Source organism: Hyaena hyaena, unplaced genomic scaffold (assembly GCF_003009895.1).
Source record: "Hyaena hyaena isolate Hyena2069 unplaced genomic scaffold, ASM300989v1 scaffold_664, whole genome shotgun sequence".
Lineage (NCBI taxonomy): Eukaryota > Metazoa > Chordata > Mammalia > Carnivora > Hyaenidae > Hyaena > Hyaena hyaena.
Window position 1 is genome coordinate 703,849 of NW_024081298.1, and position 19,365 is coordinate 723,213.

Genomic DNA, 19,365 nt, shown 5'->3' on the forward strand with positions numbered 1-19,365 from the left:
ATGTATCAGTATCTGAATCTCATCTTATGTCCAGTTATGAAGAATGCATATACAACACTCAGAACACAATCTGATCATAAAGAATTGGGAAGTGTTCCCATTATCTGGGTTCGTTTCTTCTCTCTTCTAAAGCAACAATGCAGAAAAGTTGTACTTCAAATTGTATGCTCGTACATGTTAAGGGTATTGTATAAAACACTACAACTGAACTTTGAAATATAAATTTCTGATAATTTACCGTCGATGAAACTAAACAATGTACCTGCGTGGAGAGACTGTGTTTATTAAGACCACTTTCCTTTCGATTCCTTCTTGATCCCGTCAACTTGGAAAGACCAAAACCACTGCTCACACGGGATAATTTGGATTGCGTGGTAGGCACTAAAGCTTCTCCTCGACTTATGCATTTCTTCTCATGGGCTGTAAAATTTAAATTACATGACTTTATAGTTTCTTCGTGTATTTCTTAGTCTTACTTTTAGCACTTTGGTATCATGGCTACGAACCATAATTTTTGTAGTTATGAAAAGCAGTTGACATTACAGACATAGACATTCTCTTAGATATTACACATTTACTTGCTGGTGATCTTATACATGGATAACCAGTTGAGAATTGGTGTACTAGTTGAATTTACATTTGGGTGAAGCCTCACAGTTCTGCAGTAACACACCAACTTACTTTAACTGCATTCAGTTTCTGTGTCAAGAACAATTCACGAAAAAAAAAAAAAAGAACAATTCACCACTCCCTGTCTAAAATACTTGGTGCTGCATATGCTCTGGAATTTCGAATGTTTGGGATTTTAAAATGGTGATATGGTACATATACTATGTATTATATAATACCAACAGAGAATCAATGGCAGTAAACCATAACTGAACACATTAATATTTCTGCAGCAAAATGTACTAAGTACTAAAATATACTAAGTAGGACAAATCAAGATAGGTTAGGCTTTGCTAACAAGTGATTTTAGGCACCAAACTTGTGAAAGAACCTTGGATTTTCAGGGCTTTTTGAATTTCAGAATTACAGAGGAGGAATCATGGATTTGTAGCTAAGATGGTGACCAAAATAAACATCTGCAGGCAGAGTATTATCTTCCAAATTTATAAATGGCAGATGGGGAACATATCTTAGATTTTTTTTTTTTAAACCTGAGGGAAAAAAGCCAAATCTCAACATAATCATTCTGGAATGGGTGTTGACTTTTACTTCTGTTGATATGATGGGGTAGTTTTAATTACATATCTAAAGTGTACCCATACACAACTGCATGTAAAGTCTCTTGGTCACATGATCTCTGAGGACTCTCTTACCCAGGTGATTCTGCCAACACTTTAAACCAGCTTCTTCAATGAGCGGCCTTGCTATAGCTATGTCCACATGGCCCCTTTCGTTCACAGGTAGAGTGACTTTAAAAAGCTCCTCCAAGGCTTGTTTCTTACTATGAATCAGTTCAGTCCAAACTCTGTTGACAGCTTTTATGAGAAGCTGACGACCTAGGAAATGGAAAAAAGCAACTTACCAAAAACACAGTATAAAGGTAGTTAGTAATTTTCTTCATGTTTTACATTTAAGAATCTCAGATTTGGTACTTAATTGTAAAATAAATGCTTCATATATTCAGCTCAGTAAAAATTATTATTCAGATAACCCACAAAATGGTTGGTTACTTGAAGAACCTAAGAAATATATATATTCATGGGGCACCTGGGTGGCTCAGTCGGTTAAGCATCCAACTTTGGCTCAGGTCATGATCTCATAGTTTGTGTTTTCAAGCTCCACGTAGGGCTCTGTGCTGACAGCTCAGAGCCTAGAGCCTGCTTCAGATTCTCTCTGCCTCTCCCCTACTTACACAGTGTCTCTGTCTCAAAAATAAACATTAAAATAAATTTAAAGATATATATTCATATGTAAAAGACTGCATTTTTATTTATAAAGCTGGAAATTAAACATACATTTCACTGTCTAGCTTCTATGTAAAGCTTATCCCCATTTAAAAATAATTTTTAAATCTGACTACTTAAGTGCAAAATTACTTGTTCTTAAATATTTTGCAAAAGGAAAAAAATATTTTAAAAAAGAGTATTTACTATTAAATTCCGCTTTGCTATGGGTCCTTGCTAATTTGGCTGACTCCTGATCTAGACCAATGTTTAGCAGGCCTCGGAGTCACCTGGATGGCCTGTTAAACAGACTGCTGGACTCCAAGCCTAGTTTCTGACTCAATTTTAGTATACGTGCTGCCGAAGCAAGCACATCAGAATTTCTGATTCAGTAGATCTGAGTGGGGCCAGAGAATCTGTTTTTCTAACAAACTCCCAAATGATGCTGATGTGGTTAGTCCAAGCACCTTGCTTTGAGAACCAATGTTCTAGATGGTCAGTTCCTTGCGGGGTGAACACAGTCACCGTGTCCTCGGTATCTGGGCTTCAAAATGTGTTAGTGAAAGAAAAGAGAATAAACTAATGCTGAAATGAATGAGTGAGTGAGTGCTGGTCTTCCAAAGGAACTACCGGACTGTACTGCATGGCTGGGTAGACTAACACTACTGTACTTCTCTGACTTTTCTATTAACAAACATGGAAATTAGAAGTCAGTTCACCCCAAAGACTTTAATGCACAATACTTATAAAGATCAGTGGGAAAACTAGATTAAAAGAGAAAAAAAAAAAAAGAATAAAAATGGTAGTTGTGGGGCACCTGGGTGGCTCTGTTGGTTAAGTGTCTGACTCTTGATTTTGGCTCAGGTCCCATGGGAGATCGAGCCTGGAGTTGGGCACTGTGCTGGGCATGGAGCTTGCTTGAGATTTTCTCTCTCCCTCTGCCCCTCCCCCACCTGCTCTCTCTATAAACAAACAAACAAATAAATATAAATGTAGTAGTGACAACCTGTCTCAAGCAATATTTGCCTCAAATGTGACATGCCTAACACTACCAATAGGCGGCTCTCTTAATGGTAAATGCCAAGTCAGTATTTGTATTACTGGCTGTGCAAAGGTAAGTATCAAGTCTCCCAGTGTTACCATGAAATGCTGAGGGCTAGCAATACCTGTGGTTAGTGGTTTACTCACCTTGGCATAAGGAGAACTACAGCTAGCAGGTTGATACGTATGTTGGTGGGCATACAGATGTGTGTTCAGGTGTGACCTACTGGGGGACTGGTTGTCAATGTTGGCAGCTTTTCAAATGAGGTTTTTAAAAAATTTTTTTAATGTTTATTTATTATTTTTAAGAGAAAGAGACAGCACCAGTGATGGAGGGCAGAGAAAGGGAGACACAGAATCTGAAGCAGGCTCCAGGTTCCGAGCTGTCAGTACAGAGCCTGATGCGGGGCCTGAAACCATGAACTGCGAAATCATGACGTGAGCTGAAGTCAGACACTTAACCAACTAGACTACCCAGGCGCCTCTCAAGTGAGTTTTTTGGAAGACGGCAGGGTATATCTTAAAAATTGGAAATGGAGAAGTGGGGAGAGGAAAGGAAGAAAATAAACTGAGGTAATTACCTTCACTAATATCTTGGCTGTAACCACCATTTGGTTCAATGTCAGAGGGGATCATAATGTGCCATGTAGTCATGCGGGCTTCTGCTTCCAGTCCGAACCCATCCACATTGCTGAAAAATTCCAGTCAGTTTAAACTATATGAAGGAAAGGACTATAGCTGGAAATGATAATGACCAAGTATAACTCTGCACACATAGGTAAATGTGGGCTCTATTACAAAGTTCCATAATTGTCAGACAGACATTCAGCTGATGCACAAAACAGAACTTCTACTTTATCATGAAAATGCCATTTAAAGGGGTGATCCCAAAAATCCACTTGACTAAATGCAATTAAAATAAACAACAGCATCAAGATGAGATGCCTTCTGATCACTAGTAACACTTTTACCTAAAAATTATGAAAAGATCATTTAAGAATGTTCCCCTCATATGTCTATGCACCACCTCCCCCCAGTCTCTTATGCCACCATTTCTTGTTCCAGTGGCAGTGAAATACTTGCAGTTCCCCAAAGTGCCATATTCTTGCCTCCCCCGGGGTAATCGTACAGGTGGCTCCTTTTCCTACATCACTCATATCGTCTGTGGAGGGCTAACCTCCTCAATCATGTTCAAGTTGTAACTCAGCAGGTGTCTCTTTCCAGTTAGGGGCATGTGTTCCATGCTCCCAAAGCACCATGCTTCTAGCACAGTACTTAGTACACCTGACCAGTCTTGCTTATTTGTCTTCCCTCCTCGACTGTATATTCCAAGACCCTGCCATGGGTTCTATCTTGCTCACATTTCATCCCAGACCCTAATTCAATGCCTGGCGCCAACAGATGCTGAATACGTATCAGTCAAAGCAATCAATGGAAAAATACTAATTTCACCCACTTAACATATACAGCTGCATTTATTTATTGCATTCTTTTCTCTTCACCTTCTTAACTCCAAAAATGTGTATTTTGTTTATTTTAAAAGTAAACTTTGAAGCGTCTGGGTGGCTCAGTTGGTTAAGTGCCTGACTCTTGATTTTGGCTCAGGTCATGATCTCATGGTTTGTGGGTTCGAGCCCTGCACTGGGGTCTGCACTGACAGTGTGGAGCCTGTTTGGGATTCTCTCTCTCTACTCCTTCACCACTCACATGTAGATTAATGACCAGTTTAAAGATACAGAACATTAAAGAAAAAAAATTCTCATTTTGTTGCAAAAATGTAACCTTTGTCTTTCATACTTTCCATGGAGTTTTAAAACTGAGATTAAAAAAAAAACAAATGTTACTATCAAAAAAGTAGAACAAAAAGTTCTGATGGAAAAATATCAAAGACAAATTCAAGGCGGCAAACTGAACATGAAAAAGTTACCTTCCAACATGTAGATTAATAAGGCAGTGAGCCAGACAGCTAATGAATTCTTGGTCATGGTTCCCAGGTCCCAGGATCAAGTTCCTGTTAACAGTCAGGACTCTGAGTGAGTCTAGGAGTGCTACTTGCTGTGGAACGGTTTTGTGTGCCCTTGAGAACTGGTACAAGATGGTCCTATTGAGGCAGTGATAAACCGCATCGAGTGACAATCCCTGTGATCTTCTTTTGGACTAAAGATAACGAAAGATACTTTATTTAGTAAAATGGACAGCAATAAAAGATCCACTTATCATTTGCACATAAACATTAGGCTTATTACGTACCAAATGCCATGCTCTCTACAGGGGTGCTAGGTTACAAACCAAAAGCTTTTGCTGTTATGAGGTTCAGAACCCAAGAGACCCATAAATATAATTAAATGAGATGAGAGCTACAGCCCCCAGTGAGGAGAGCTGGCACCACTCCTGTGGGCAGAGCAGCCTGCCAGGCGACGTGAGGAAGTGCCATCCGGGGAGAAGGTCCTACCACTAAAGTCATGTGAGGGTGAGTGATCTCCACTCAAAATTATGAAATACCAAACACAACAAACCCAAAACGTTAGTAAGAAACTTCTTTTGACATTCTAGTTTCATTTCCTCACTTGCAAAGTTTTCTCTTTGGCTTAAATACAAATTTAACTTTTAAAATAATTCTTAGGTGACATGAAAGAGCCTATGCACCATATGCTAATAACGTATGATAATGGCATTTCCCAGTTTCTACTTTAAGCGTTGAGTAAGATTAATCACCTGTTCCAAATCACCTGCAGGGTAAGGAGGGGCAGGCCTACAAGTCTACAGTTTTTATTCACTTTCAATAAGCTGAGCGTTATATTAAATGTTAACACTATCTTATTAGTTACATTTATTTCCAATAATTTTGACATATTAGAAAAGGTTTTTCAATAGGAAAACATGTACTCTACAACTAAGAGTGACAATGGATTACCTGTGCAATTAGTTGAATTATAAAATCTATAAGAAGTTTAGATTCCTTGTTGAACATGCCTTGCCATAGCTTGTCCACCACACGCTGTGTGAAATAAAACACATTGTTCACCAAAACCTGGTAGCTTCCTCCACTGGTAATAGGCAGAGATGCATCTTCCCCTAAATTCAAGCAGGACAAAAACAAAATTTTAAGAAAACTGGTATCAACCAGCGTAAGACCAGAATCTCAAACAAATGATGCTATGGCAAAATGAATTCACCTGCTACATTTAGAAATAAAACCAGTAGCTCCAATGTACTACTTTAAGAAAATGATGTTCATGGCCAAAAATCATTGACAAATGTTGGAAGAAATAATTTCTGCAGGATCAAAGAGTTATGGATTGAGAATGTGAAGTCTCTGATTGCCTTGAGACCTCTGTGATGAGGAAATAGTTCCTCAACTTAAGCTGGCAGGGACAGAGGACCTCTGAGAAAAAAAGCTGTCAGGTTATTAGTCGTGAATTGATTCTGTATAGCAATGAAGGGTAGAACAAACAATCAAACAAACCTCTAGCTCTGATTATACCTTTAAGCACAATGAAATACTATATGCATTAGAGAGGTTCACAGCAACTGTGAGAAACAAACTATCGTCTATGCTGGTGTGGCCAAGGGGCATCCCTCTCTCCCTCCAACTCCCTCCATGATTAGCTACACTACTTTTTCTCTTCAAAAAGCTACTGAGGCGCCTGTGTGGCTCAGCTGGTTGAGTGTCTGACTCTTGATTTCAGCTCAGGTCAAGATCTCACAGTCATGGGATCAGGCCCCATGCTGGGTTCTGCACCGAGCGTGGAGCCTGCTTGGGATTCTCTCTCCCTCTTCTTTGCCCCTCCCCACTCTTTCTAAATAAATAAACTTTTTTTTTTAAAGCTTCCCAAGTAGCACTTGCTGTGTACATACTAGTTCAAGACAAATCCTCCTAACCAAAATTTCCTCTGTAAGCCCCTCCTTTCTAAAAATTCTGGAGTCCCACTGATTGTGATTATTATTTCTACCTAGCTCTAAATAACTCCATTATGCAAAAATCTTCATTTTATGCCTTTACATAGAAAACTGACAGTGTAATCTACAATCTTACTGTAAGTAAGATTCTCAAGTGATAAAAACAAACACAGAAGTTTGACTTGACACCATGCTTTGAGAGTTGCATGTTAAGACAATACTAAAGATTTCTTGGTGGACCTACTCTCAAAAAAAAAAAAAAAGAATACTTTAATAGCATGGAAGTTCTTTCATTAATATTATTACTGGGAACTCAAGTAACCAATATGTTAAATCACTCCATTTCTTTCTCCTTTAAATTCTATCATTATTTTACATATAAAAGTTAGCTCCACTGTAAATGTATCATGTTTTGTATTTTTATTGTAACTAAACAGACATACAGAAAAACATCTTTATGTGTTTAGAATTTATGTCCTGGGTGCCATCCTAAAGAATAACACATACATACCTCTGACCCAACAACTCCACTCGCAGGTATATATCTAACAGATAGGTAGAAATACTGCACACACATATGGCCCATATGAACAAGCAGTTTTATTTCTAACTGTCTCAACCTTGAAATTACTAAATGGCCAACAACAGCAAAATGGATACATTTATATATTCATATGATAGAATACTATCATTCTAGTGATGAAAATAAATGGACTCTTGCTACAGGCAACAACATGGACAAATCTCACAAACATGTTGAGTATAAGAAGCTAGACCAAAGAGTACATGTTGTAGGATTCCATTTATAAAGTTCAAAAGCATTCAAAGTGAATCTGTTGTTTTAGAAGTTGGAACAGTGACTCAATGAGCAGTAATGGTGTTAGGGCAAGGAGGGACATTTCTGGGCGTGTCTGTAATGCATTCCTATCTGAGTGCTCTTTTTCTTTTCTTTTCTTTTTTTCTTTTTTTAATCTGAGTGGTCTTATACAGATATGATGTCTGGGTGGTAATTCATGGAGCTCTATGCTTATAATTTGTTTAAGTATATCACAATAAAAGTATTAGATATTTACATAAATATAATCTGTTGTAAGTCAGTTTTAAAAACATTTTTTTCTCTTTCCTTGTCATCTTCCTGCCACCTGAGTGTCCAGATATGGACAAGCAACTAAAACACTTCCTGTTGTTGATTCTTTATCCCAGATCCAAAGGAAAGAGCTAGATGGGCCAGTTACTCATTACAGAGAAATACCAGTAAGAGAGTAAAATGCACAGAAAAGATGAGGCTAAAGAGGAGACATACTTGGGGAGAAGAAGAGTGATTACAGTAACTTTCATAAAGTGAAAATAAAACATAGTATTACCCAATAAGACATCAGCTGCAAGCAAATGGTCCATCACACTATCCAAAATGTAAGTCTGAAATTCTTTTTGCTGAGTTCTTGTAGATCTTTCAGGGGAAGCCTAATCAATAAAATTTAGAATTAGAAGCAGAACCAGTAAAACAAAGAAAGGGGGTCAATCATAGTTATATTATTAATACTTACATAGTTACAAAAAAAAAAAAAAAACCCTACTGGTAATTAAAAAAATATGACATGAAAGATGGTAGAAATGCTTAGACATTCTTTTGTTTTTCTGACCATAGAATTAAAAAGAAGCAAAAGTGAAACATCTTTTGAATCCAGTCCTCCAAAAATATTCTCAGTATTTAATAAATATTTGATAATCTATTAGTATACCTCACTTCCAAAGACAGCTGGCAATTTATAATGAGATACAGATAAGATAAATCATAAAGTCATTAAAACAAATATAAAACCTCAGGAATCTAGGAATCAAGGGTGTAAAGTTGATGAGGAGGGGAATATTTATATCAAAACATTAACTAGGCACATGGTACACAATTTAGCTCTGCGCTTTATAGGTATAGAAGCGAAAAAAGATGATACGGTTTACAAAGCTTTTTATTATCTATAAAAAGCAGCACACCCGATTGTCAGCAAGGGTGTTTTCTTAAAATTGTTCTTAGAGGAATGTTCTCTGTGGGGTTTTATAAAGACAACAATACTAACCCTACAGGTAATACCTTTGAGAATGATTTTATACAGTACAAAGATGATTTCAAAAATGACCTTGAATAAAAGCTTAGGGCACAAAGTTAAACTACAGTCCTAGATGGCATTTCTACTGGTAATTAGAGGAATGTAACACAGGTGCATAGCTGGCAAGTATCTAATGTGAGAGGGGGGTGCAGAGCACTGAGAGCCCGGGGATGAAAGGTGGAAAATATCCTTTTGTCATCCTCAATGCCCGTTGGCTTTTGGTAGGAGTTGGATACTGAACAGTTCAACAAACTGACATAAAACTGTTTCTTAAAACGAGATCTGTATGCTTTGGTACAGGCATAGGTGTGATGCATTGCAGATCCCTGAATAGACACATCTGGACTATGTTTATGATCATGTTACAAAAGTGGGCTTTAGAACACTGCTCTGCTTTAGGTATTAAAAATTAAACTCTGCTCTATTAAAAAAAATACATTTCTTTCTATTCTGATTTTCAAGGTGGTACTCATAAAGGATTTAAAGGAGTAGTTAAAATCTAAATTCTATATTCAGATCAAAGATCTTATTCTAACCAACATCTAAATTAAAGTTGCAACAAACATTTCTCTGTTTTGCTGGTAGGACATATTTATTTTGTTTTAAAATGACAAAATGTGGGCCTAATAACAGTTAAAATAGTACTCAAGTTTAGAAATTTGGTTTGGTACTAGAATAATTTGGGGGAAAGTGAAGGATATGTCATATTGTCTTTAATCTTAGTAAGTTCTCCTGTGTAGTTGAACAGATTAATGACAATGGTCAACAGGAGAGCCGTGGCCACACCCTGCCAATTTCTCATGTGCATGGTACAGTAAGAATTCACCCCTGCCAAATAAAGAGAAAACAGCAGATTGATTAGATCTTTGAGGGTAACTTTGTAATCAGATCAGAGACCATCTTTTCAAACAGCCTGAGCAGATCAAAGTGTACTCAGGCGTAAGGCTCATCTTTCACAGGAGGATTTAAACACCCTGAAAAGAACAGTGCACATTCCGGATCATCATAACGCAAGGTGGTTGGTTAATGGAATAAATAATAATGAGTAGGGCTTATCAAATCTTAACTAGACAAAGTTTGGACTCTGCAAACAGAGGGGCCATAGAACACAGAAAAGTAGCTTCATCAACAATATGTACTTAATTAAGAAATATTCTTTTGAATTATGCAAGGATTTAAGGCTGGCTCAGTCACCAATAGGCATTTAATCCTCTGAATCTGCTCACAGAATTTTTTATATGAGTGATTATGACCCAGAATTTATGCTTGTTATTGGCTCTAATTGCAGAGTTTAAACGTTCTTGCTAAGTTCTACTGTAGCCTAACTTTTAAGGGATTTAAGGCTTTATGAATGAATGCACAGCTGTCTCAGAGGCATTTTTAAAAAAATAACATTCTATGGATTTGCTATTATGTACAAGACAGTGCTTAGTTTGATCTCATTTTCTCAATCTGCAAAATCTCTCTCTGCACCCCATTTTAGAGAGAAGGTAACTAAGGCTTAGAGTGGTTAAGTCACAACTAGGACTCAAACCTCAGTTTCTCTGATGGCAAAGTCCATGGCCTCCCCTGCTATACTATACTCTTCCAGCTCTACCAGAAGTCTCCATATTGAAGTTAACAAATGCACAAGAACTCTGCCTCAATCTCACCAATCTTCTACATTTCTACATCAACCTGGTCGGCTGCACCAGATACTTGGATGAGTTCAGGGCAGAGGACGACAGGGTGAGCACTGTAATCTGCTCTGGTCTGTGGCTGTCACATGTCTTCCCAGTAAAAATAGGAAAGCCAGTCAACACCAGTATTCAGAGAATCACAGCCTCCTTTCTGCAGCCTGCAGACACCACACAGAACCTCCGCGAGCACAGGCTAGACAGCCCAGGGTGCCTGCTGCTCTCGATGAGGGCAGGGCAGCTCTGGGAGAAGACCTTAGGTGTTCTGTGGTTTTGGGAACAGGCTGAAGCCGTTAAGGACGAGGCTTTCAAGTGTCTTCATTCCGACTACAGTGTTCCTCTTCACTGATTTCTTCCCTTCTCTCAGTTATGGGAAAGTGCTCTCTTCGCCCCCTTCCGCCACTTTTTGTTTGTTCACTGTCCTACAGTCACCCAGGGTGGATTTCACTGATGTGAATGGAGAAGTCTTTTAGAAGATGGCTGCAATAGACAGTCATGAACTCCTGAGGGCACAGACAAATACTTATGGAAGGAGACCAGCACATCCTCCGACCCCAGGTTGCCATGGAGGTGCTCCTGTGCAGCGAAGTCACCGGGACTTCCAGAAGATGCCTGCTGGTGACAGGCACTGGTGGTGACAGACACCGGTGGATGGGAGCAGGGAGAAGAGCTCCTGGACACCCTGGTATATGCCAGCGAAGGCCACTTCATTTTCTCAGTAAGCCTTATGGGCTAGGTACTGTGTTATGAATCTTAAATATATATTATCTTATTTAATTCTCACAGACCTCAGAGACAGGTTCTATTTTTATACCTTGTGAAACATGGGCAAACTATAAGGGGTGAAGAGAGCGAGCATGGCCAAGGACACAGCTATAACCAGCACGCACTTAATTTCTCAAAAACAGCTTTTGCTGGGTGATTTACATATATTTAACTCCCATAAAAATCATACAAGGGAGAGAAGTATATAAATCATTCTCTAGAGAATGGATTGAGTTCAGTGAGACAAAAGTGCTTATTTAATTCAAAACAGGCCCAGAATTCAGAACAGGTACTCCTCACTCCAAAACCGATGCTTTTCCCATTGCCCCACACGGTCTCCCTCATACTCAACCTCAGTGTCACACTCTGGCTAGCCTACACAAATGAGAATCTTTTATAATCAAATAAGTATGTGATCTTGGGGCGAGATTCCAACGATCCCAGGACTGAAGATGGCCTGCCTCAAATGTATCGAACTGAAAATCAGTTGGATCAAACCCCGTCCTTCATCCAGGTAAATGGTAAACATACAGGATAATTCTCTTCTTGAACAACATTCAAACTCGTGTGCTTGCTGTTTATTTTCTTTACACCATCAGAGACATGGAGTGCAAGAAATATGTTCTGCATGTTTTTTCTATATGTGTACAGAAGAACTGGAAGTTCCTTGAAGGATTCAGTTAAATTTTAAAAGCAAATGTGTATCTCTCTTATTAGCTGTATCACATCTTCCTATTTGAGAACTGCCAGGATGTAGTTACAGTTAAAGGATTAATATTGAAAAGAACAAGCCAAAACACCGTGCTAATAATTCTGTGAGAGATGAAAGGACATGTGAAAAGTGGTCCCTAACTTTTAAGGAGTTGATAATTTCCCTGGGAGTTTCCATCTTGACATCCCCTGCTTCTCCTCAAACTCTAACCCCACCACCCCTGACTCCCCACATCCAGTCAGGCAGAATACTGTCCACAGCAATGAGAATGCTACCTCAAGGTTAGTACATGTTATGGCAAACACAATTTCTCTTTGAAAAATATAGAAAACCCAAGTAAAAGACAATCATATTGCTTACCTATGGCTAATTAGCTATTAGGGTTCTTACAAGTCTGAAAAAGGCTATTACCGGATATATCTCCCCGTATTTCCCACACATGTGTATTTTAGTATTTGGCTGACTTATGCTTTCTTGCACACACCTCTTCTGAACTTTATTATCCTGTTATTTTCTGATCACAATTTCATTTCGCATAGAACGCTCCAAATTCTTACCTGATACACGAAGATACTAGCAATCCTCACTTCTCCAATAAGGACAAGTTCTACCAGGCATGCCTTAAACTCTACCTTACTGATTGCTGAGGATATCGATTATTTTTCTACCCATAGTAAACACTGTGATCCTGGTTAAAATGCTTAGTATGACTGTATCTAAATTACACCAGCAATTTCTTTCAGTTGACCGAATTTCTTTTAGTTGATATTTTCACATGAATAAGAGAAAACCTCTCTTGTGGTTTTAAGGTTTCAAGTAAAAAATTAACCGTATTAGCCACTAGAGGGAGCAGAGAAAGTGCAGTTTCAGCTACAGTGGCTGAGAGCACGAGGGAAGTTCCCCAGAGAGAAAAGTAATTTAGTCTTTTAACTGACTGAATCGTTTCACAGAATGTTATTATTTTCAGAGTCCTGGAATGGACTGCTTGGCCCTACTTATATGAATTCACCAAAAAAAATATGAATGTACAGGGAAATGGTTATATATTAAATTCTTTCTATGATCTTTTGAAATTTTTCTAGGTGAACATTTGGTTTTCAGGCATGGCCAATTTCTACAGCTGGCAGTGTGGCCCCTTAAGCTCATTTTCTGATGCACTGGCTGATTCTTATCACTTATCAGAAGAGGCAAGTGCAATGGACTGTCTCTGTCTCCCCTAAATTCATATGTTGAAGCTCTAACCTTCAATGTGACGGTATTAAGAGATGGAGTCATCAGAAGGTAATTCGGTTAAGATGAGCTCACGATGGTACAGTGCCCATGAGATTAGTGCCCCTATAAGAGGAAGGAACACGGGGCACCTGGGTGGCTCAGTCGGTTAAGTGTCCAACTTCAGCTCAGGTCATGATCTTACAGTTTGTGAGTTAGAGCCCCACGTTGAGCTCTGTCCTGACAGAGCTTGGAGCCTGCTTGGGATTCTGTGTCTTCCTCTCTCTCTGCCCCTCTCCTTCTCACACTCTCTCTCTCTCTCAAAAATAAATAAACATTAATTTTTTTAAAAATAAGAGGAAGGAACACAAAAGTTTTCTTGCACATGCGTTCATGAGCCCTCTTTCTCTTTCTCTGCCATGTGAGAGTATAATAATGTAGCCATCTGCAAGCCAGGAAGAGGGCACCAGAACATCACCAAGCTGGCATCCTGATGTCAGACCTCTCTTTCTGGAACTGTGGGAAATAATATCTGTTTTCCACACCATCCAGTCTATGGTATTTTGTTGCAATCTGAGCTAAGAGAGCAAGCAACCTAGAACTTTGCTGCCTTGGGGAAAATTCAGTAACTTCACAGTAGTAGGCACCTACTATGTACAATGCACCATGTCTTAAGCTGCAGAGACTACCAAGAGCAATAATACCAGGTAATAATATGAAAGAGGGACAGAAGTAGGGAGAAGGAGACATTGCTGCTCTAAGTATTGAGAGAAGGTGCTGGCACACTAAGGCCCACGGGCCATATCTAGTCCATGTCTGTCTCTGTGGACCAATTTTTATTGAAACACTGCCATGCTCACTCATTTATGTACTGTCTATGGCTGCTTTCTAGCTACAATGGTATCTTTGAACAGTTGTAACAGAGATTGTACACCCTACAAAGCTTGACATTTTTATTATTTGGCCATTTACAGAAAAAGTTCGTCAATTCTTAGCCTAGGGAAAGGATAAGAAAGGTTTGAATTAGGGCTATGCTCATGGGAGGGAACAGAGAGAAGAGAAACAAACTGTTAGGGTACACAGCACATCTGGGGTAAAAAATTCCCAGAGTCCATGATATGTTCTGTCTGTACAACCAGAAGAGTTTGAAATCCGAGAGGCATCTGGCATAAAGCGTGCTTGGATACTAATGTTCTAATTATAAAAACTGAGCAAAAGAGATATAAATGCATTTTTTTGTCCTTACCTCCAACAAAAGATCAATTAGTGGTGTCTGCTTGCTGGCAGGAGTAAGACAGAGGTTGTCTATTATTAAGACCCGCATGAAGTCAAAGACAAACTTTTTAGCTGGGTGATTGGTCAGATAGGTCTTCGTGCCCACGTTGCAGTACTCTGACTGGCTTCTGTTCATCCCTGTGTCTGCTGCAAAGGCTTTAAACTCTTCTGCTGGAGATCCAACTTCATCATCAAGATCAGTCACCTGGTAAAATCAAGTGGAAATACACGAGTCACATTTGATTTTATGTGATATTTTCATTTCCATGTTTCCTAAAATCCAAATTATAGCAGCAACAGTATTTTCCTTCAACATTTACCTCCTACTAGGAATTCAATACATTACTTCACTTTGCTTATTTGACTGTCACGTCAAGGTAGTAGTAACTGGGAACCATTCGTATGGGTACTTAACACATACTCTTTCTAATATTAAAGTGACCAGCAACTAACTGTGTATTTGTTTTATGTTGAATTTTTTCCTTTTTTTAAAATGCTTTTCAATTTACTTCTGAGAGAGAGAGAGAGAGCGAGCAAGCAAGCAGGGAGGGTCAGAGAGAGAGGGAGACACAGAATCCGAAGCAGGCTCCAGACTCTGAGCTGTCAGCACAGAGCCCAACGCGGGGCTTGAAGCCACAAACCGTGAGATCATAACCTGAGCCCGAGTCGGACACTTAATGGACTGAGCCACCCAGGCACGCCAAAGTTTTTCTCTACAATGGATAACTGCACTTAAAATAAATGAAATGATGAGAATGACTATATTTGCATATTGAAATATACCTAAGGAGAAGTCAATGTCACAGAATTTCACGTTAAGATCTGGCCCAAGGGTGGCATCTAAGAGCTGATCCATTTTTGCAAATTAAAAAAAGAAAAAACCCAGATAAATAAACAACAACAAAACCAGAACCAATTTTGAGCTAAGTGAAAAAGAGAGATCAGAAAACAAACGATAAGGTGCTGACAAGGAAAAGACTTTGATATAATACTAAAAGTCTGTTTCTACCAAAAAATGAAGGTTTTAAAATTACAAACAAGCCAGGGTATTAAGGTCATGTGTTTTACTTGCCTTTCCTCCTAAAGTACCCTACAATTTTATAATAAGTGTTTCCACCTTTATACATGAAGAAAAGTGAGTATGAAGAAGGTAGTTTACCCCAGGTCCTAGAATAAGTGGTAGAATTAAAAGAAAACATGAAGTTCTGAAGTACAGGGAATACTAATGGTCTTGAGGGCTTTGTTTTAAAGGACAAAAGAAGTAAGTGTACCACTTATGATTATAGTCCAATAATTTTCTATTAAATTAGTACAGATTATAAAAAATAAAAGTGGAACAAAAAAGACAAACACAGATTTCACTTTTGTATAAAGACAGTAAATCCTATATTTAATTTGTAAATAAGGGAGGTAGAGGGAAGTTGAGGCTGACTGGAGTTCTGTAACCTGGCTACAACACTGCACAACGACACAGCTCTCAGCACGTAAAGCAAGAAATGGGTCCGCAGCAACTCAGAGAGGGAAGTGATTAACTGGGGACTTGCGAGAATACAGTAAATAAAACAGGAAGCAGGGTTCACTGCTATTTTAGGGGAAAGCAGAAGGAGAGTGTGGGGAGCAGACACCAGAGAATAATGTAAGAAGTGAGGTAGAAAGTTAGGAAACTAACTTGGTCAGAAGCTGAAAAGACTGGCAGGGAAACCCTGCTACCCACTGGAGCAGACTAATCCCGGGTGAAAACTCCCCCCACCTTTCCTACCATCTCTGAGTAAGGGCGGATGTTGAAGGGGAAGACCGTGGCCGCTAATGCACACAGGAAGTCAGGGCTCATCCACATGGACGCCAGGTCGGGAACGTTGTGATATAAGTATCTAAAGAACTGCATCAGGGTCACGGGGTATTCTCGGAGCCAAGACCCCTCTTCTTCTGACTGCCAAGGCTGTCATGGGGACAAGAAAAGAAATAATATGTTAGAAAAACTAACACTGCCGCAAATCACTGTAAAAATCCATTACTCAACTTCTTTTCTAACACTGGACAGGGTAATGGCTCATAGCTCTTATGAACCACATTCACAAGCAATATACACAGATCTAGAAAATAAGCTAAAACAAACCCAATACTCCTAGAAACTGACAGGATGTTTGTCTGTTCACTGGCATACTCACGGCTCAGTAACTTGAGTCAGTGGTTTTGGTTATCATTATCAACATGAGTCTGGCTGTGTTATCCACAAAGCTGACCCATCCTCCATCATGCTGGCATGATGTTAGGAGTGACATAAAAGACGGGGGAAGTTACCTCACTTTTCCAAACCTCACATTGTTATATGTAAAATGACAAGAACGATGCTGTGAACCATTATGCAACAGTGATACCATGATTTATAATACGAAATATATACTTGGTCTTTGTCCCATCTCATTCTTGGCACAGAGTTACTAAAACCTTTGGAATGCTGTAAGTGAGAAAAGCCGTGAAGGTGTCTTTTGTTAATAATAGCAAACCCCTTGGGATGTCTAGGTGGCTCAGTCAGTTGAGAGTCCGACTCAATTTCGGCTCATGTCACAATGTCACAGTTTGTGGGATCGAGCCTCATGACAGGCTCTGCACTGGCAGCGTGGAGCCTGCTTATGATTCTCATCTCTCCCTCTCCAGCTCACACATGCGCTCTCCCTCAAAATAAACATTAAAAAAAAACAACATAAAAAACCCCTTTCAACCACACCTGAGTTAATGTTAACAGTAAGACTTTTGGAAAGTCTCTACAGATGAAGACATGCCAGGGAAGCAACCACATGAAAGAGGGCTGGAGCTTTCATCTCACTAGAGCCCTGCACCCCCTAACTTCTAGGGAGGAAAGAGGGCCTGGAGATGGAGTTCAATCACCAATGGCCAATGGTTCAATCATGTTGATGTAATGAAGCCTGAATAAAAACCCTCAAGGACAGGGTCTGGAGAGCTTCTGGCTGGGTGGACACACAGAGGTGTTGGGGGAGCGGCAGGTAGAGAGGGCATGGGAGCCCTGTGCCCTTCTGCACACCCTACTCTCTGCAGCAATTCCATCTAGCTGTTCCCGAGTCACGTCCTTTTATAATAAACTGGCAGTCTAGTAAGTACAATGTTTTCCCAAGTCATGGGAACCTCCAATTTATAGCCAATAGAGCAGAAGCACAGGCAACAACGTGGACGTGTGACCAGCACCTGACGTGCGGGTGGCAGGGCAACTGTGTGAGACCGAGCCCTTCACCTGTGGGATCTGACGCCATCTCCAGGTAGACCACGTTGGAACTGAACTAAGCTGTGGGACATGTAATGTTCTTTCCTAAGATGACATAAGAATAGCTTTGACTAAAATTAGGTTAGTACTTGTAATCCAAAGAGAGTTAGTAATTCCTCTTACAATGTGATCTTAAGTTGTATAAACAAATTAAATCATTATTCACAGTATTCCTGTAAAATAAATAGGAACATACATCTTGTCACTTACTCTTTCAATCTTTTGTATCTAAGTTAGAAATCATTAGAATAAACAAAAGCAAATACAAAATAAAACCAGTGCTGATATTTCTTTTTTAATGTTTATTTAGTTTTGAGAGAGAGAGAGGAAGAGAGAGAGAGAGACAGTCACAGAGACAGAGCATGAGTGGGTGAGGCAGAAAGAGAGGGAGACACAGAATCTGAAGCAGGCTCCAGTCTCCAAGCAGTCAGCACAGAGCCTGGGGCTTGAACTCACGGACTGCAAGATCATGACCTGGGCCAAAGTCAGCGCTCAGCCGACTAAGCCACCCAGGCGCTCCAGTGTGCTGACATTTTTAATCTTTAAATGAATGTGATTTTCAAAGTTCAAGTAACATATTATTGCAATCACATACACTATTAATGTATATTTGTTATACATACACATTACATTAGAATATATATAACACTGATAATATCCATGAACACTTACAAAACACTATGTGCCAGGCACTCTTAGAAGTGCTTTGTGTATTTACTAAACTCCCCATTAAACCCTCACAGCAAACATAAGAGATAAGTTCCCTTATCACCAGCATTTTATACATGAGGAAACTGAGGCACAGACGTTAGCATGTCTTAAGTACCAGATATGGGATCTAAACCCAGGCAGGGCTCCAGAGTCTGTGGTCTAATCAACTGCACGGTACATCCCTACGGTAGAGAGAATCAAATGGAAGGACTGTGCAGTAAATAAACAGTCCTGCTACCTAACGATTCCCCCACGGGAAGAAATGTATCAGAGGAAGGAAGAACGGACTTACTGAATTCAGCATGCTGCGGAGCATCCCCAGTAATAAAAAAGCAGCTTCTGTGCACACGTTATGGATAGAGGAGACCACAGTTCCACTGGAAGCAGGAACTCCAAAGATAAATGTCCAAATGGAATCTAAATCAAACTGCAGAGGTCAAAGGGAACCAAGATTAGCCACTGTCAAGTATTTTCAGCTGGAGACCCTCACAAGTTCTAAGATTCTAAAATGTCTTTGAGACTGATCAGTTTGTTTTTCAAAGTGAGTAATGATGGAGAGAGTGAGAGACCTAGCACTTCTCCCTCCTAAATTTTAAAAGTTTGTAAAGTTTTACATTTATAAAGAAGAGTGAATAGTACTTATCATTCTAGGTCTATGTTAGAAACATTGTTTTCTACTTTTTTTTCTCGAATGAAAACAAACAGAAAGAAAATACATGCTAATTAGCAGGAGATGACATTATAGAACTAATTATTTTAAGCAGGATCTTTTAAAAAAGCACATGGAACTCACTTTTTA

At 39.3% G+C, this 19,365-nt stretch overlaps 1 protein-coding gene across 4 annotated transcripts in view; it reads right to left on the minus strand.

Moving 5' to 3' along the window:
• Positions 1-19,365, minus strand: part of WDFY3 (WD repeat and FYVE domain containing 3) — a 240,653-nt gene that overhangs the window by 55,929 nt on the left and 165,359 nt on the right. For all 4 annotated transcript variants that reach the window (XM_039217080.1, XM_039217078.1, XM_039217079.1 and 1 more), the window contains 9 exons: positions 18,859-18,993; positions 16,335-16,514; positions 14,547-14,780; positions 8,198-8,297; positions 5,848-6,008; positions 4,861-5,090; positions 3,515-3,624; positions 1,323-1,505; positions 263-420 (listed from right to left, as the gene is read on the minus strand). In XM_039217080.1, coding sequence (XP_039073011.1) covers positions 263-420; positions 1,323-1,505; positions 3,515-3,624; positions 4,861-5,090; positions 5,848-6,008; positions 8,198-8,297; positions 14,547-14,780; positions 16,335-16,514; positions 18,859-18,993 — 1,491 coding nt within the window. The remainder of the gene's footprint in view (positions 1-262; positions 421-1,322; positions 1,506-3,514; positions 3,625-4,860; positions 5,091-5,847; positions 6,009-8,197; positions 8,298-14,546; positions 14,781-16,334; positions 16,515-18,858; positions 18,994-19,365) is intronic.